Raw genomic sequence first — 21,127 nt, 5'->3', positions numbered from 1 at the left:
ACTGACTGGAAAGTGGCCATACGCAATTCTCCAAGCAAGATCCCTCCTGTTAGGGTGTCCTTGGAACTTCAATAAGTTATGAAACAAAGTGTTGTTGTTGTCAGTACCCAATTGTGGAAGTTTGCAGCAAAAGAGATTAAAAAAAGTAGATGCAATGCCTAAATGTATTCCAAGGGTTGAGAAGGCTAAATAATAAGGTGGGTGTGAGATGGATGAATAAAGAGATATTAAGCATGTGATACAGAGAAAAAAAGCATTATGGAGGTAGCATTAAGAGAAGTGGAAATAACCAATTCCATGAGGATTACAAAGACCAGGCAAGGTGGGTGACTTGTTGGTAAGGGTAGCAAAAGTGAGGTATGAATAGCAGTTAGCTAATGAGACCAAAAAGAATCCTAAGGAGTTCTTTTGATATGTAGCCAGCAAAAGAAAGAATGATTATAGAAGGATGACACTGATTGGAGAAAATGGTATAAAGACAGCTGTTGTGGAAGATGCAATGGAGATAGTTAATGAGCAGTTCATAAAGGTCTTTCAATCTTGTGAATGTGACTTTATGGAGAGATTGAGAGCAGTTGATGATGAGGAAAGACTGACTGTAAATGAGCAAGAGGTGTATGAGAAGTTGAACAAACTAGATGTTAATAAGGCTATGGGACTTGATAATATATCACCACATATTCTGAAGGAATGTGCCAGAGAGTTGACGCCTGTCTTGATATATATTTCTTAATATGAGTCTTGCACTGGGTCAAGTTCCTAAGGAGTGCAAGATTGTGCCACTTCATAAAGGAGGTGATAGAACTCAAGCATCACACTATAGGCCAATCTGTGTATCAGGTGTTATGGTTAAGTTGTTGGAGAATCTCGTGAGAACTAGGATCCAGAATTGGGTTGACAACAATGGTATTATCTTTGATGGACAGCATGGATTTGTTAAAGGGAGGTCATGTTTTAGGAATCTTATTACTTATTACAATAAGGGGGCTGCTTCCTTGGACAGAGGAGAAGGATGCACAGTAATATACTTTGATTTAGCAAAGGCTTTGATAGATTATCACATGATAAGTTGATAGTCAAACTAGAGTGGATGGGGTTGGATATTACATTAGTGCATTAGACGGGAGACTGGCTATCTGACAGCTATCAACAAGTTGTGTATGAGGGAGCGATATCCAAGAAAAGGAAAGTCATTAGTGGTGTGCCTCAGGGGTCTGTTTTAGGGCAATTACTGTTTAACTTGTATATTAATGATATTCGTGAAGATTTGGATGGAGATATTCAGTTGTTTGTAAATGATGCAAAGTTGGGATGAACCATGAAGAGTAGAGAAGATGTTGTGACCTTACAAGAAGACTTGAATAAATTGAGTGATTGGGCACAGGAATGGGGATGCGAGTTCAATTGGAAAATGTAAGGTTTTAAAATTTGGGAAACAAAGTTGAGATGCAGAATTTATGCTTGGTAAGGTTAAATTGTCAGAGGTAGAGGAAATAAGAGCTGGGGGTGATAGTGGATAAGGATCTGAAATTCAGATCCTTATCCACTATCCCGATTTCCTGTAAGAGATGTTGGAAAGGGTTCAGAGGCAACTGACGTAGTTTCTAACCTCTGAAATGTTGAATGAGGAAAGACTGAGAAGATGCAATTTGCAGAGTCTGTGGACAGGAGGAAGAGAGGGAGATATGATAGAGACCTACAAGTTAGTAAGGGGTTGTTATAGGATCAATGTTGGAGAGGTTCTACAGAAAACGGTGGGAGATCGGGAAGAACCAGAGGTCATCCATGGAAACTGTATAAAGAGGGTGCAAGTAGGGAAGTGAGAAGCAGTTTTTTTTTTCATGCAGAGTTGTGAATTATTGGAATTCCTTTCCTGAGAGTGTGGTGTCTGCAGAGAATTTGAGTATGTTTAAAGCACGGTATGAAGAGCTGTGTCTATGATAAAAGGACCTCCCAGATGAGTCTTTGACTCCAATGGGATCTTGCATAATAATAATAATAAAAATTTTTTATACTAAATTTTACTTTTTTTAAATGGAAAGAATGTCAATGCCAGAGTGCTGTAGCAGTCTTAGAGTTAAGCACAGAGTGTTGCAGTATTCAGGAACAATTTCAGCTTTTGGACCTTTATAATCATTTACTCCAAACAGGAAAAGATGAAAACCCAGGTAGTACAGGATAAGATCTGCACATGTGTGATTGGTCTGCAATATTTTATGGATTTTTTAAGCTCTATTGCTTAAATAGAAGAATTTTAAGACTGGAAGCCCAAATCCTGCATGCTTCTTTGATAGTTGAAGAAATTCCTTTTTCACTTCTTGGTATCAGCTGGACCAAAAAAATTGCACAGGCTTACTATATAATTGCTTTTCTTCAGCTTTTGGGTACAGCTATTATGTACGCCTGAGCAGGAAAGGTTAAGGTTTTGAGTTTAGGAGAAAAGGAAAGTGGCCCTATTTTCCAGTTTTCTAAGCTTTCAAAGATCTTGTATATAAATTCTTGAACTGATAATATTGGGTAAGTGGAGAAGGGAATTCCAAGTGTAATGATGGGTTCTCTCTCTTAAGGCTAGTCCAAAAGGAATGCCTCCAAGATCACTTTCCAAAACCTTTTAATTTTGTCTTGTCTGCATTAGTAGTTAATCCACTGATCTTGCTGAATTTTTACAAAATACCAAAAAAGATATATATAGAATCATTATCCTTCAAAGTGTCCACTACATCATGGGCATATGCCAATACCTTATTTTCCTTCATAGTTGAAGGAACTGTTATTCCTCACACAGCATATGTATTGTTGACTTCCTGTAAGAAAGGTTCAAGAACCAATGCAAAGAGCAATGGACTAAGAGGGCAACCTTGCTCGACTCCTTTTAGAATTTTGACCAGGAATGACAGGAACCAATTAACTAGGAGCAGGTAGTTGAATTGTGCATGGGCTCCTTTGATAATGGATAGCAGCTTTTTACCTACACCAATTTGCTGGAGGATGTGGAACAGAAAGGGATGCCAGGCATTATCAAATGCTTGAGTAAGGTCTACTGATAGCACTGCCATCGACTACTTTTTCATATTAACTAAGTGGATTAGATCATGCAGCAGAAACAGATTAAATTCTGCTGGGCCTGGAACTCCATACATTTGTGTGCTTTTAATTATGTATCTCATTCCCACTTTGAGCCTGTTATTGATAATGAGGAAAAATATCTTGTAGTCAGTATTAGATAGAGAAATGGGTCTCCAGCTACTGATTAAGGTGTGATCTCTATTAGGTTTTGAAATGAGGGCAGTATGGCTTGCTACAAAATCATTTGTATGTGTCCTGATGAGAGAAAGGAATTAAAAACTATAACTAGAAGTAATAATATTTTTGGTTTACAGATCAACTGTTGATCAATTTTATTAACTTAACCAATTAGTTTCGCCAAACTCTAACTGTTGGTGTCTTCAGGGCACTTACATATATGTTGAAACAATCTCCATGCTCGTGTGGCACTAGTTACATCAGACAGACTTCGAGAAGCCTTGAAATCAGGCAAAAAGAGCACATTGGCTACGTCAAAAACAACAGACAGGACATTTCTGGCCTATCGTCTCATTTCTCCACAACTAACCATGTCATCGACTGGGACAAAAGTTGTTCCCCTTACTTAGAGGAAGATTACCATTCAAGAATTTTCAAAGAAGCAGCCACAGTCACCCGTTCTACTGTCAACCTTAACAGAAATCAAGGCCTAATACTCCCAGAGATATGGAAAACCTTAATCAAATCTTTAAAAACAAAAGAAATGAACTTTAATACAAACTACAGAAAGTTCCTCAGCAACAGCTAACTAATCTTGTACACGCGATATATATTTCACACACGTTCGATACCATTTTATTTGTAATTATTCTAGTCAGTTTTTTACAGTTATTCTTGTCTTACAGTTTTATAGTTACACATAATTGTGAGATTGTTTCAACCTATATGTAAGTACCCTGAAGACGCCAACAGTTAGAGTTTGGCGAAACTAGTTGGTTAAGTTAATAAAATTGATCAACACTTGATCTGTAAACCAAAAATATTATTACTAATTCTCAGGATCAAGAAAATAAACCTTCATTATAACTAGAAGTGTTGCCATAAAGTTCTATCCCTAGACTATAGGTTGGGGATTTTCTTGTATGGCATTCTCTATATTATTATTATGGGCAGCTCCAAGGAGTCCTTAGACTCATCGAGGGAGGCCCACATCATGTCAAGAACAACTATTCAACATTCACACAGTATCTATCATACTTCTCCTTGAACTCATTTACAGTCATGGCACCCACAACAGATTCTGGCAGCTTATTCCACTCATTTACCACTCTCCAAGTAAAAAACCTGGCTCTAACACCCTTGCTAACCACACTCTTACCAATCTTCCTAGATGGCCACTAGTCCTCCCACTACCAGTCCTATTCTCAAAAATATCTTCCGAATTAATCTTATAGAAACCCTTCAGTAATTTGAATGTCTCAATCATATCACCCCTTTCCCACCTATCGACCAATTTCTGCAGCCCACAAATCTTCAACCTGTTCTCATAAGGTTCATTCCATAGTCCTGCTATTATCTTGGTCACTCGTCTCTGGATCCTCTCCACTTCCTCCCCATCAAGAAGAAACCCTGGCACCCATATCTGGGCACAGTAGTCTCGATGGGGTCTTATCAAGGCTCGATACAGAGGAAAAATAACTTGTTTGTCTCTGCTCATTGAAGTATTTTTCAGCAACCAAGTGATTTGATGAGCTGATTTTGCTACTTTTGCGATATGTCCCCTAAACTCCAATTCCCTATCCACCAACACTCCCAAATCCCTGGCCTCATCAATCTCCTGGAGTACAGTTCCACCAATGTGATATACTGCTGCTAATCTTTTCACCCCAAAATGCATAACCTTACATTTTGTCACATTAAATTGACATCCATTCTCCTTAGCCCAGTCCTTCAAACTATCCAAATCATCCTGCAAAATTTTGACATCCTGAGCATTCACTATTGCTCTACCAAAATTTGCATCATCCGCAAACAGATGCACAGTTCCTTTCAGATCCTTTCCTATATCGTTAATGAACAAATTAGACAGTAGTGCTCCAAGAACAGAACCCTGCGGCACACCAGTAGTCACTAGCCGTCTTTTGGACTCTGCTCCTGAATAAACTACTGTCTGATATCTCTCCATCAACCACCTTCTTATCCATCTCACTAACCCTATATCCATTCTTATGCTGCAGTTTACTGATTAGAATTCCATGTGGTATCCTATCAAAGGCTTTAGCAAGGTCCAGTAGAATCACTGTAAACCCATTACCCTTATCCAGTTCAGCCGTCACCGTGTTATAGAACGTGAGCAAGTTACTGAGGCATGATCTACCCTTCACAAAACCATGCTGTCCCCCATAAAGTATCCCATTTTCATCTATCCAATCTTGTATTTTCCTCTTGACCATTTTCTCCAAGACCTTAACAACAATTCCTGATATGCTGATCGGCCTGTAATTTTCAAAAGCAGTCTTGGAACCTCCTTTAAACAGTGGAACTATTTTCCCCTCTTTCCACTACCTTGGGACTAACCCAGACCCGCGACTCAAATTAAACAAAATGGTCAAAGGCACTGACAATTCTTTAGCCGCTTCTCATACGACACGAGCTAGTATACCATTCAATCCCGCAGATGAATTGACACTGAGGTTTTGTAATAGACTATTCGCCTCCACTTCATTCACCACAATTCCTGTATAAGCTATTTGTTCTTCCATTTCTGCAATGTCACCACATGGATAATATACTCTTGCAAAAGTGCTCACTCAGTAATTCTACTATATCAACTGATTCGGTTACCTCCCTACTATTGGCATTCTTTAAAATCAATCTGCTGTATACATTTTTTCTTTTACTTGCAACATATCGAAAAAACTTTGGGATTCTCTTTAGCCTGAATGGCTAATGTTCTTTCATAATCCGCTTTTGCTTTTCTTACCACACTTGTTACCCTTCTGGCCTTGGCTTTATACCGTTCATGTGCTTGCAGGTCACCTTTCTGCTTAAATTCCCTCCATAGTTGTTTCTTTTTTTTTTTTTAGCTCAAGCTTAACGGTATTATTCATCCATTTCATCCCTATTTGATTTATTATTCGGGCTCTAGGTATACAGTCAGCCATTGCCTCCTGCAAAAACTTCTTAACCACCTCCCATGCACTATCAACATCCAGCCCTTGCAGTTTTACATGCCATGGTACTGAACCAATCAAACTCCTAAGCTTGTCATACTTACCAGCCTGATAATTCCACACCTTCAGCCACCACCCAAGTCAAGACCCTATGATCACTCTCACCAATTGGTGGCAATGTGGTCGTATTCATTACAGCCAAATCTTCAGATGCAATTACTAAGTCAAGCACTCTCTGACCCCTAGTATTTTCCATTACATGCTGTCGTAGATAGTTATCCCTTAATAACCGGATAAAACCGAATTCCTTCCTCCCGTGTGTCCTCCCCCCCCCCAATTAATGCTACCATAGTTGAAATCTCCCATAATAATTACCCTCCTTCCACTCATTTCTTCTATTTGCTTATGCATACTATCTCCACCATCTTTTTCCATCACCTGGTCTATAGCAGCACCCAATTGTATATTTTGTTCTGCTAGCCACAATCACACACCAAATGGCTTCAAATGTGCTCTTTTCTCTATCCTGCAATTCAACTTCTATTCTCCTTGGCTGCAGCTCATCAGCTATCATCAATAATATTCCTCCCTGCCATTCCTGAACACACTATACCCCTCACATTCAATCCCACTAGCTATATCATCTTCAGTCAGCCATGTTTCACTAATGCCAATAACCTGTGGTCTGGAAGTGTCAATCAAGGCCAAAAATTCTTTCTTATTGTTCCTAATACTCCTAGCATTAGTATACATTTCATGTATACTAATGCTAGGAGTATTATATAGGAGTATATACCCATCCCTACCTTGATGCCTTATACTTACAATCCCATTCTGATTTGTTGTCCTTATTCGCTCAGGCATATTATACTCATTCATACACTCAACTGCCTCCCTAAGGTCTGCATATCTACTTCCCCACCCCCTCAATAAATCTAGTTTCCCTGATTCTGCACATCCACTTCATTCAACAACACTTTTTCAAGTCTCCTTACACCGAATCCATTCAAATGCAAACCATCCATCTTATATAGATCCTTTCACTCATCGAACTCACTCCACACGTCCACAAATTCCACACCACTCGTCATGCATAACCCACGCATAAAGTCATTTGCAATTATGGTCCTCCTTTTAAACTCTTCACTGTCATACTGCGGCAAAAGCCTAATCATCCTAACTCTCTCACTCATTTCTTTTGCTACCTCAAACAATTCATTCAGGTCCTTTATCATTTCCATTTTATCTCCTTTCAAATCATTCGTACCTGCCACCACTATCACTTCTTTCACCCTTTGCTTTTGCTCCCTAATAGACTCACTTACGTCCTTAATGGTCGCACCAGGTTGGTAAGATTTTGTCAAATTCTCTATTATCACACCTAGTACTAATGAATCTCCATACAGCACTCGCTCCTTCATTTTGTTTATGTTCAAAATCATACTCTTATTTTTCCTATCATACTTTTTTTTATTGGCTGGTACACTCGGTAGATATTTGTGCATATGCTCCAGCTGCCACTTTGCTCTATGTATCACTCCGCTCAACAGCGCGATCTCACTCATTGCATCTATCTCATCTTTTTTATTATCTGTTAAACCATTAATTTGCTCTGTATTAATACCGTCATTCACACTTTTTACATTCACGCCCTCACAGTTCTCTGGTACAACCTCGAAATTTCTTACCATATCGCTATTTTCTACATTCTGAAATGTGACAAAAATATCACACTCGCGACCTGAAATACACTTTAATTCCTCATTTTCCTTACATTTTCTACACGCATTCACTCCATTATCATCATCTAACCATACTCCAACTGCTCTCTGCAAAGCATACATTTTGCAGATAGTACACTGAATAATCTCCTTTATATTACAGTTATTAAACAAAGATGGTGAACCATTATTACTAGCCTCATTTTCCTTCTTACCGAAGCCATGTGCATGCTTCTATCGTATTTTATCAAATTAATAATTGAAACACCAAAAACTCACAAATAGACACACTAAGATACGAAAAGCAAACAAAACTACGTAATATTCCAGCAAAATTGTCAATGATAACTTAAAATAACACTTATCTTATCAGGAGCTCTTAACAAACACTACCAACCACGAGTCCCTCTAGCGGCATCAGGGGCTGTGATAACTTCAGATACTGTAATGGATCTGTCAAGCCCATTTTGGATATGAACAGGATAGCCATTAATGTTCCAAGAGTTATAATCTGCAATGGTACTATTGTCTTCAAACAGATTTTTGTAGTGTTTTTGAAAGGAGATGTCTTGAGTGGTGGAGTTGTCTTCACCATCAATGCATGTCTTATCAGTGAGAGCCAGACCCAGAAGTAATACCAAATGAAGTAATGCAGAAGTCATATTTCCATATACAAGTAGCCAAAAGGTGTCTTATTACTAAAATACTCTGGATTAGAGATAGGTGTTGAAAGATTTTTCGCTGGATTATAATATAAATTAAAGACGCCAAGAAATTATATTCTTGGTTTCATCCTTTAGTCAATCCAAGTCCGCACATATTCTTCATATTTCCACCTTCTTGAACCATTAAGAGCTGTAAAATACATGTCATATACTTGAATAGCTTTTCAGCTACTAGAGTATTATTATTTTTCTGATCCCCATGTTCCCCATCCTCTCAGGCAATGCATTCCATGCTCCTGCCACTATCTATGCAAAAAACTTACTTCTTACTCTTTTACTCACCAGTCCCTTTAGCAACTTCTGGGAATGGCCCTTCATCATTGCAACTTCCCCTAGTTTTACCATATGAAAAAGCTCAGTGTTAACACAATACCAACCCTTCAATGCTTTAAATGTCTTGATCATATACCTCCTTTGTCTTCTATCCCCCAAACTCTGCAGTCTGCATGCCCTCAGTTTGTAGTCATAATCAACATTGTACAGTCCTGATATAATTTTTTTTTTTTATCCGTCTCTGCACCCTCTCCGAGGTTACTTCATCCCCTTCAATTCTGGTGATCCAATCTGAGCACAGAAATCCAGATATGGTGTGATGAAAGCTTTGCAGCTACTGGAGCATTCACTTCAGGGCATTCACAACTAATTCTGGCAATCTATTCCACTCATTCACCACTCTCCAAGCAAAAAAACTAGTCTGCACACCCTTACTAACCACACACTCTCACACAACTCTCAGGGATAACCCCTAGTTCTCTATTTGTCATATATTGAAAAAGACAGATAAGTTTCTATCATGTCCCCACTTTTCTCCTTATCAACTAAACTTTGTAATCTACACCATCAGCCTATTCTCTTAGGGAGCATTCCATAGACCTGTCACCACCTGAGGTCACTCATCTCTGAATCCTCTCTGCCAACTTCTGATCCCTAAGAAATCCAGAAATCAAATCTGTGCGTCTGTGCACAGTGGTCAAGATGTGGTCGAATTATAGCCTTATAAAGTGGGATAACTTCTCTAACTTTATTTATTAGCATGTTTTTCAACATCCAAGTAATCCTTTGAACCATTTTGCAAGCCTCTGCAATATGTCCTCTGAACTTTAACTCTTTGTCCACCATTATCCCCAAAGTCTCTAGTCTCATCAATTTCCTGTATCCAGTACCATTAATGCGATGCACAGTATGTAATCTTTTCAACCCAAAGCGCATAACCTTACATTTTGCAACAATAAATTAATAATAATAGTTTGACACTTCCGTTCTACTACCACCCTTGTGTAATGGTACTATCTTTTTCTCCTTCCACTCCTTTCCCTTAGGCAAACTCTCACTGAAAAGATATGCCAATAGAGCTGTCAGTTCTTTAGCACATACCCTCAAAACACATGATGAAATCTCATCCAGTCCCACTGCTTTATTAACATCCAGACAGAGTATTCAGTATTTGAAACACACTCTCCTCATGAACTTCTAAACCTTGACCCCCCCCCCCCATCCATCCCTCTAGCATTGAAACCTACTCCAGTTTTTAGAAATGAGACAGTATTAAAATGGAAATGCATAATAAAAAGCCAAAATTAATATTAAAGTTCTAATAATATAAATATCATAATATTGTGGTGTATAAAATGATTTCTTGAAAATCTGACTTCACCTATAATTCAGGTAGATTACAAAATGGTAAAATAATTACTGTGCTCTTTAAAATTATGAGTATTCAATTAAGATAAGTGTTAGAGCTGATAAACAATTTTACTATTCCCACGCACAAGAGGCTCTAAGTCTAATTATTCAACTCTCACCAATGAAAGGGTAAATATATAGTACATTAGTACTGTTATATCAAGTCACTGTAGGCCTTGAAATAAGCGGGGCAATGGTTGCACAATGAGCAATGAAATTTTCCCATACCCACAAATAATCACAAACATCCAATGCCCATGTGGAATTTAAATCCGTAATGTGTTGGTTAGAGAACAGATATGCTAGCCACTTGGTCAACTAGGCTAGAAAATTGATTAGAGAAATGTTACAAACAATTTTATATAATTTATTAAGTTATATTAACTTATTTTTCTCTTAAATTAAGATCATTAATTAAGACAGAACTGTAAATTGCAATTACCTAAATTTTCTGAACTTGAACACTTTGGAGCTTTTTTCAGTTTGTTTCTTACAGCAAGGATCTCATCTAAACGAGGAAGTAAAATTTCATTAGGTACTTTTTTAGGTTTGTCCTTTAGTTTTGATTCTGCTTCTTCAACAACTGTTTTAATAATACTCAAACCACTTGAAGGTGGTGGTGGAGGAGGAGGAGGAGGTGGTGGTGGTGGTGGAGGAGGAACAGTTAAAGGTGAAGGAGGTGAAAGTGATGATATACAGGAAACTGTAGAAGAGAGAACTGGTGGAGGTGGTGGTGGAGGAGGAGGAGAAGGGTGGAGTGAAAGTGAGGAACAATGGGCCTCAGTTGAATTTTCTTTTGACAAAAATTCCTGATGTTTATCTTTTGCTATATTCCACTTTTTTACCCTTGACTGTGGTTGATCTTTTTGTAGCAGAGTAGTGTCTCTAATGCAGTCATAGTTGATTTTGTTTCCTGTCCTTGGATCTGTTGTTTGGTTTTCGATATGATAATTTTCTTTATCATTTGTAGACCAGGGAGAAGGATATTTCTAAAGAAAGAAAATAACTGATGAATTTTACTTGAGTTTATCAATATAAAAATTACAAACTAAAAAAGATTCAAGTTGGTATATTACTTTCCACTGTAATGCAGCACTCCTACTTTATGCAACAGTAGCATAGCTATACATTAAGTAAGTGATGAGTTTCAAATGTTTGCTACATATTTAAAGATGACCACATACAGTACCAAACTTCCAGGATGACTATTACAGAAAGCTAGTTGCTATGAAAGCAGAAAATAAGCAAAATATGAAGGAGAAAGTAGGAATAACAGTATGAAAAGAATTTAAAGAAAGATTAATAACCAGTATTAGAAACCAGGTTTCAACACAATGCAAAAAATTGCATTGTGTTGAAACCTGGGCTTCAACACAATGCAATTTTTTTGAACGAAACTAAGCATAAATAAATTATACCTTGAATTAATAAAGGAATCTTTATTCCTTTATTATAATAAAGAAATTATAAAGTAAGACAAATGGCCCGCTGCTAAATAATCCTCGGTCAGGTGTCATTCTTCTTAATAACATAGTGAAGCATGACACACCTGACAGGGAATTGTTTAGCAGTAGAGAATTTGCCTTACTACTAATGTTGCATTTGGGATAAAAAACCAGTCCTGAAAATAATTTTAATTATTTGTACATGGTCATCTTTAAATATGTAGCAAACATTTGAAACTCATAACTTGCTTAATGTACAGCTATGCTACTTTTGCATAAAGTAAGAGTGCTGCATTACAGTGGAAAAAAAAATTATATTTTTAAACACAAATATTTTGTTTTACTGACCATAAAACATCAACGATGTGAGATGAACAACAGAAATTTGAATACAACAGAGCATGCAGTCAGTCATGTAGTAGCTAAGATAAAGCACTACTCAGAAAAGTGTGATGTGGGTATATATATATATATATATATATATATACACAGTATATATATGTGAGTATATAAACATTTAAATGTAATATGATATAAAAGTTTGCTATTATCCCACTGGATCCCATCACTAATGTTGTCAATACTATGTGGAGCCAAAACAGATATGTGGCTTGATAAGCTGGATATGGTTCTGACATACATTATTTTATTTTTATTTATTTAGTTTTACAAGATGATACTGCTGGACTTTGAAAAGCATTCAGCAGGATATTATTATTACTATTGCACCTCCATTGAATCAGCAGACTTATCATGGGAGGTTCATTCAACTGATAACATTTATCATATCGACTCTTAAAATCCTTAAATATCTTTGTATTAACAACACATTCTGGTAATGCATTCCATTCACTGATAATTCCACATGTAAAAAATGTATTCCTCACACCCCTCTTCGCCACAGGCTTATAAAACTTTCAGGAATAGCCTCTGGTTCCCCCCCCCTGCTCACCTTCTACTCTTTTTATAATCTCATCTGGATTTATCTAATAAAATCCTCTCACTAACTTAAATGTCTATCATATCACCTCTTTTTCTCCTATCCACTAAACTCTACAATTCACATTTCTTCAACCTCTCTCTCTCCATAGCAAGCATTCCAAAGCTCTGATATTGTCTTAATCACTCATTTCTGAATCCTCTCCAATGTTTTTACATCACACTGAAAACTAGATGACCAGATTTGAGCATAATAGTCTAGGTGTGGTCTGACCGGTGTTTAAGCAGTGGTACCACTTTCTTATCCCTACGTGTTAGAGTACTTCCTGTCATAGCAGCACCACACTGTGCAGCCTTTGCAACACTAGCAACATGTCCTCAACTTAAGTCTACTGTCAGCCATCACTCCGAAATCTTGAATCTCATCCACTTCCTGCAGTATGGCACCGTCGATATAGTACACAGCTTTATAATTCTGCATTTTCCTCCTTTCTATATATTGTACTACATCATTTATACTGGCATGATATACGCTGATCAAGTGATCGTTCAATAACTACACTATATCCTTTGCAACTGTTATTCTGCTGCATGACCATCCACCAGTGTCAACCAGACATAATTATTCTTTCTCTTGTTTGCCATATAGGGGAAAAATTCCCTTGTGTTAACCTTGGCCTGACAATTTCCTTTCATACTGCACCTTTTCTTTCTTTACCATGCTCGTCACCTTTATAGCCTGCACTTAATACTCTTCATGGATCCGATCACTGTCTTGTATCACCTCTATAGCTTTTTATTTTCCAGCATAGCTTGCTTGATTTTACTGTTCATCCATTTCACTCCTACTCTATTTACTTGCTAAAACCTTGGTATGCAGTTATACATTTCTTGTGTCAGATACTGCCTTGAGAATTTCCATGCATTGGCTCATCCCTTCCACTCAGCTCATCTACCAACGTACAGTCATACCTCAGTTAACGTTACCTCTGGTAATGAAACCTCAATATAACGAAGTCCGCAATTTCAAACCCCATTTTTACGAAAAAATATTACAATTTTAAGGTCAACGCCCAGCAATCATCCGATTGGCGAACAATCGACTTGTCATGTACTCCCAAGCTGTGGGTGTGTCTGTTTTACCAGTTTCGTGCATCATCCGCGTAATTTAATCATTGCTTATGCTTCGTAGAGTGTGTTTCAGTGTGGTGTATTGCAATAAATGGTATGTTCTCTGATAGCATTATTGTATAATAAAATTAGTTTAATCCTTAATCCAAGTGTGAGCAAACAAAGTTTGCGCCTGAAAGTATCTTCAGGACTGGGGTAAGGTGGTACAACCTTACCCCAGTCCTGAAGATACTTTCAGGCGCAAACTTTGTTTGCTCACACTTGGATAAAGGATTAAACTAATTTTATTATACTCGAACCAAGTGAAAAAAAAAAAAACTTTCAGCATTATTGTAGATTTTGTAAATATTAATATTTAGTTAAAATGTCAGAATCAAGGAAAAGAAAAGCAATTTCTTTAGAAACTAAATTACATATCATAAAACATGTTGAAAGATGTGAAAGAAAATCCAATGTGGCACATTTTTTAGGATTAGCACAGTCAACTTTAACAACCATACTTAGCCAATTAGAAAAAAATAAAACAGTCTGCTTAGAACTGTACAGATGTTAAAGCAGCAAATTTAACTCACTTAATGAGTCCAATTTTAGAAAAAAATGGAGAAAATGTTAAGTATGTGGATAGATTGTAAAAATAATCATAATTTAAAATTCTAAATATTTTTACGTATTGTTTATGTTAGTATGTTTATTAGTTTTAGTTTCATAACACACATTGTCGGCACTTACGATGTGCCCGTTATTGAAATTGTTTTGTCAAAAATGATATGTAAAGCAGTTAAAAATGTATGTACTTACTGGATTTTAATAGTTGTGTTACTTTAAACAAATTTATTGTAATTTAAAATATTAAGTTGTGTTTTATGAAGACATTCTCTTGTCGCTAACAGAGACAACATGTCAGTCATTATATTTAGTTTCTTGCTTACCATTTTCATGGAATGCGTATGCTTGCCGAGAAGTCTGCTGTCTTTCAAAGTCCAGAGTTCCGAACTCTTTCTGTCCACTGTGTGATTGACAGTGGACAGAAAAGTTCGGTATCGTAGTAACGAGGAGACAAACAGAAGAGCGTTCGGAGAGAAAATGAGAACACAAGCCGGCAGATATTTAGATTTGGAGGAATACGAGTTTTTTTTATGTGACAGTCGGAGGAAAATTAATAGTATATTCCGAAAAAGGAATTGTAGAACTATGAAGTTTCAAAGTGGAATAAGTATTGATAAATAAAAGAAAATATTGCTATAGATCATTTTAAAAGAAATATTTGAGGAAATGCTAATTGGAAGATTAGTAGTAGATTCTGAAAAGGGAATCATAGAACTGTGAATTTTTTAAAGTGGAAGAGTTAAGACTGTCAATAAGCATGAGTGAATAAAAGAAGAAATTGCTATTTAGGTTCTAAAGGAATGTTCGAGAAAACTCTGATTAGGAAGTTTCACCCGTCTTAAGAACGCCGGATCTAACTATTATTTCTACTGAAGAGAAGACAGAATTGAGTCAGGAAGAATTAATGTGTGCTACATAAGTGATGAGAAAGGATCCTATGAAAATGAAGAATAAAGTCATATCTTCGGAAAAGGGCCTTGACACAGAGAGAAACTGGCTATGAACATTTTGTCATTGTGAAAACAAAGTGTTTAGTCTAGTCTTAAGTGTAAGTTTATTTTTAAAAGGCCTTGGATCCAATTAAATTTGTAGTTAGTTATGTAATATTTGTTTGAAGTATATGCATATTATTTTTGTTATATTAAATGCGTTTATTTTGTAAGTGAGTCAGGATTTTGGATTCTGAAAGAAATAGTAAAAAAGAAGTCGCTGCACCAATCGGAGTGAACCCTTGTGCAATAAATAATAGGTACACTCGGAATTAAAAAACAATTGTTAGAAAAAGAGATTAAATAAAATAAATAAAAATCGTATATTTAATGGCATAGCCGGTAGGATTGATATTATGATAATAATCTCTATATAAAAATCTCCTCTATTAACAAGATGATATGTCACAATGTTATATGTCTTTAACTCAAATGGTGATTCAAGAAAAAGCATTATTTTCTTGAATCACACGTTTAATCACCTGAAATCTAAACAAACTGAAGAAATTGCAGAAAATTTTGCGGCTTCTTGTGGTTGGTTTGAGAAATTTAAAAAACAGATCAGAATTCATAGCGTAAATTATCAGGAGAAGCTGCGAATAAGTTTCCAGAAAAAGTAAACAAAATAATTGAATGTGAAAAATTTTCGCCAAATTTGGTGTTCAATGTTGACGAAAGCAGTTTGTTCTGGAAATGGCTACCATCAAAAATCTTCATTTCTGTTTAAGAAAAATCAGCAGCTGGGTTCAAAGCAGCCAAAGACCGTTTAATGTTACTCTTTGGATCAAATGCCTCTGGCAATTTAAAATTAAAATGCTATTAGTTTACCATGCAGAAAATCCGAGAGCATTAAAAGCCAACATAAAAACGAATTTACCTGTAATATGGAAAGCTAATAGAAACACGTGGATTATCAAGGAGTTATTTACTGATTGGTTTGGCAACCATTTTTGTCCAGAAGTGAAGCAGTATTGTGAAAGAAATAATTTTGAAAAAAAAAAACTCTTTTGTTGTTGGACAATGCTCCGGGACATCCTACTGATCTTAATAGTATGTTAGACACAAGCATTCCTGTCAGAGTTGTCTTTCTTCCAGCAAACACAATTTCCCTGATTCAAACTTATTATCTCCGTGGTACATTAAGCAATTTAATTGAACTAGAAGATAAAGAGCAAATGTCAATTAAAACTTTTTGGAAAAACTACACCATTAAAGACACAATTGAAAACAATAATAGCTCTTGGAAAGAAGTCACTCAGAAATGCTTAAATGGAGTTTGAAGCAAATTATGGCCAGAAGTTGTACTAGAAAAAGAAAATAACATATAAGAGATTAGAAATGAAGTTATTCAGATTGCTCAATCAACAGATTTCGAAAATGTCGACGAAGAGGATGTAAGAAATTTATTACATGCAGAAGAAGATGGTTTTTCAGTGGAAGATTTAGAAAAACTTGTTAGCAACGAAGCCAAAGAAAATAAAGACAAAATTAAACAAGTTCCTACCAAAAAAGTGTTAGCAACCAAAGATTTAAAAAGGTGCTTGAATGACATTGAAAACATTTTAAATTTTTTCAGTGAAAATGATCTTGATTTAGGAAGAAGTGTCATTGTTAAGCGATCAGTGTTAAATGCAATAAATTGTATAGGCAATTGTTAAATGAAAGAGAAAAAAGCGTAAACAATCAACTTTAGATTCATATTTTAAAATGTCGTGATTTTATCTTTGTTAGGTATGTAATATTGACTTTTTATTTAATAAAGCTTTTCTTTTTTCAAAAAAAGTCTTTCATTTTCTTTATGTATGAACATATCTCTTTTATGACCATAGTATTTTTACCTCTGAGAATGAAGTTTCGCTTTACAAAGTAATTTTGAGGAACGTATCCACTTCGTTAATCGAAGTATGACTACTGATGCTAACTGACTACAGAGCTTCTAATAATCACCCGCTTTATATTTTCACATTTATCCACTTTTTGCAGTAATTTTTCTTATTTAACCACTTGCCAAACAAGTACTTCATGATCACTCTCATCAGCTGGCTGCAGTGTCAACACTTCATTAATAGCTACATCTTGTGAAGTTATCACCAAATCCAAAACATTAAAAGCATTGGTTGCTTCAGTCATATGCTGCTTAAGATAGTTATCTTAAGCAATTAAGTAATTATCTCTCAGAAATTCAACAAACGCACACTCTCCTTGTTCCCATACACTACCTCCTCCTTACATTCTATATTTCTGTAATTAAAGTCCCTCATCAGGATCACATTCTTTTTACATGCCCAGCCAATTTGCCTAACACGTTAGCTCTCAATCTAATAACATGTTGAGGAAAACCTATTATTTTCATTACCTCCTTTTATTATTTTCATTAAAAGCATTGGTTGCTTCAGTCATATGCTGCTTAAGATAGTTATCTCTCAGAAATTCAACAAACGCACACTCTCCTTGTTCCCATACACTACCTCCTCCTTACATTCTATATTTCTGTAATTAAAGTCCCTCATCAGGATCACATTCTTTTTACATGCCCAGTCAATTTGCCTAACACGTTAGCTCTCAATCTAATAACATGTTGAGGAAAACCTATTATTTTCATTACCTCCCACAATTTCATATGCTCAACACAGTCAAAAGCTTTGGAGTAGAATATGAAACACATTACCATAAGGAGTCTAAATGCTTTATACTTTTCAATGATTTGTCTAAGGCAAAGTATCTGATCTCTGGTACCCCTGCTTTTCCTAAACTTGCTTGTTCCTCCAGCATCTCTACCTTAACTTTAGCCTCAATCCTATTTAGAATGATCTTTAATAAAATCTTGCTTGCATGAGAGATTAAAATAATAGTTCTATAGTTCTTGCAATCCATGGCAGCATTTAAAGCCTAAATAACAAATATCTTTCTTTTGATATTTGATATTGCTGTAAATATTGCATTCTTTAGTAGGTGATATGGTTTCAATGATCAAAGTACAGCAGAAACTTTGATTAGGAGTGAATGCAGCCACTGTCATGTCATTTTAAGATCCAGGCTATCCTGTCAGGAATAGTTTTTTGATACAAGCAAGAGTAACAGAACCTCTATGGTTGTGATTCTTTTTTTTTTTTTTTTTTTTTTTTTTTTTAACTTTAATGCTTTTGTATTTCAATGTTAATGCTTCTGTACTGACATCTCAACAACCATTTCTTGTTAAGATGTCCTTCTGATTATCTTAATTTATAATTTTTCCTTTCATCACCTGACAAGGCATAATGCTGTTCCTTATGATTTTAATAATACCAAATTCATATGATGGATGATGATACATAAAGCTATCTAACCAAGTCAGCAGACATTGTTTATTTCACTATAAAATAAGAATGCCATTTACAGTTTTTCCTTTGAGTGGGTTTCTGCTTGATCTCTGATGAGAGCTAACAAAATAGCTGTCAAGTGAGTAAGACCTTTAATCAAAAACACTAATGAACACAGGCCTCATTGAAAGAGTAAATGTCTTAAGTAATGCAACATTTTAGCAACTCATGCCAGAGATTGCATTTTAATGATATCTTGAAACTTTTACAGCTTCAAAGGCAAACACTTTTGCTTAATTCAGTAAAACATAACAATGATATTTATTATCCTTTTATTTAATCAATTAAAATCTTTTGTTAATTAGCTTAATATATCCATCTCCCTATAACATGAATAGAATGTGTATTTTTAAGAAGGCATACTGAGCATTGGTAAAAGGAAGAATTCACATGCGAGGACAGCATGGTTTGTGACAGGTAGGTCTTGTCCTAGTAATTTGCTTACTTTTTTATAAGAAGATGACAATTGAGTTGGTTAAAGGAAATGGCTATACAGTGATACTGCTGGACTTTGCAATGGCATCTGACAGGATTCCACATGGAACTGCTGCATAAACTGGAACAAATGGGGATGATATGAAGCATGTGATTTGATGACTATTGAACAAAGAGTATCTTATAAAGGAAATGAATCAAAGAGAAAGCAAGTGACACATTGCACAGTGGATCTCAGTACTTGCTCATCTTCTTCAACCTTTTGGCTCTGTCCACTGCTGGACGAAGGCCTCCCCCATGATTTTCCAGACCACTCAGTTTTCAGCCTCTCCCATCCATCTCACTCATGCAATTTGTTCAAATTCATCACTCCACTTTCTTCTCGGTCTTCCTCTTTGTCTTGCTCCATCCATTGGTCTCCACTCTGTTGTTTTTCTAGTCCATCTCCCATCACTGCATGTGGCAATATGGCCAGCCCATTTCCACTTAGCCTGTTTAATGTATTTTACAATATCCATGTTTGAGATCTTATCCAGGTATTTGTCTTCCTATGTCTTAATGTTATTTATAGCATACTTCTCTCCATGCGATGTTGTGTTGTTCTCAGCTTTTTGTTTAGGGCTTCTGTTAAAGTCCATGTTTCTTCTCCGTACGTTAGGACAGGAAGTATGCACTGATCGAAAGCTTTCCTTTTTAGACTTATAGGGATATCACTTCTGAATATGTCTCCCATTTTCCCATAAGCATCCAAGGTGAATTCTTCGTTCAATCTCTTTTCTTTGGCACTCCTCAAAGGATAACAATTGGCCCAAATATACATATGAAGTAACTTGTTCTATTTCATGGTTTTCAACTTTGACAGTTCTATGGTTTATGTATTTATTCATCCTTATTTTTGTTTTTTCTCTATTTATTTTTAATCCAATTACTCTGGAGGCTTCATTTAGCTGATTTAGCCTTTCTTCCAGATCTTCAAGATTATCTGCTATTAGGACAATATCATTTGCAAATTTCAGATGATGCAGCCTTTCTCCACTTATGTTTATTCCTTTTGTTTCCTAATCAAGGAAACATTCTAAAGACTTCCTCTAGTGCAGCGGTAAATAATTTGGGAGATACGGTGTCGCCTTGCCAGATGCCTTTTTGTATTGGGAACTTTTCCCTGCTTTTATATAATTTAATTACAGAAGTTGAATTATTGTAAATATGTTTTAGTGTTTCAATATATGGTTTCTCAGTTACCTGGGTTTCAAGTGGTTTTAGTGTTGCAGATGTTTTAACTGAATCAAATGCTTTTTCGTAGTCTATACAGGCCAGACATAAGGGTTTATTGTATTCAATTTATTTTTCAATGCACTGTCTTAATGTGTGAATATAGTCCAAAGTATTGTAATTCTTTCTAAATCCAGCTTGTTCACAGAATTGCATTCCCTCTAGTTTAGATTTTATTCTATTATTTATAATTTTTGTGAAGACTTTATATATAGTTTGGGAGTAGGCTTATAGGTCTGTAGTTTTTAATTTCTTCCTTATTGCCCTTTTTAAAAATTAACATTAAGAAGTGAATTGTTTGGAATTTTTCTGTTTTAGGCATTCATTAAAGAGTTTAGTCAGCTGTTTGATAACAGGGCTTTCTCCCAGTTTTAAGAAGTCTACCATAATTCCATCTTCTCCTGAGACCTTTCCATTCTTCATTTCCTGCAGTGCCATTTCCACTTCATCTTGTAAGATCTCAGGGGCATCGTGTTCTTCTTCACTAGAGTTATCCATAGATGATTCTTGGATGTCTCAGTCTTCATAGAGTTCAGTATAAAATTCCCGAATTCTTTTGATTATTGCATCTCTATTTTTAATAAGTTCACCATTTTTTCCTCTTACAGCAGCTATTTCCTTTGTT

The 21,127-nt window shown here is 35.9% G+C and overlaps 1 protein-coding gene across 1 annotated transcript in view; it reads right to left on the bottom strand.

Moving 5' to 3' along the window:
* LOC150092970 (junction-mediating and -regulatory protein-like) overlaps positions 1 to 21,127 on the bottom strand; it is a 113,220-nt gene that overhangs the window by 2,192 nt on the left and 89,901 nt on the right. The window contains exon 8 of the mRNA XM_090413952.1: positions 10,769 to 11,315. Within this exon, the coding sequence (XP_090270078.1) occupies positions 10,769 to 11,315 (547 nt within the window). The remainder of the gene's footprint in view (positions 1 to 10,768; positions 11,316 to 21,127) is intronic.

The sequence above is a fragment of the Typopeltis vanoorti genome, chromosome 24 (assembly GCF_054136105.1).
Source record: "Typopeltis vanoorti isolate ZY-2024b chromosome 24, IOZ_Tvanoo_1.0, whole genome shotgun sequence".
Lineage (NCBI taxonomy): Eukaryota > Metazoa > Arthropoda > Arachnida > Uropygi > Thelyphonidae > Typopeltis > Typopeltis vanoorti.
The sequence above is the reverse complement of the archived record's forward strand: the minus strand, read 5'-3'. Positions and strand labels throughout refer to the sequence as shown.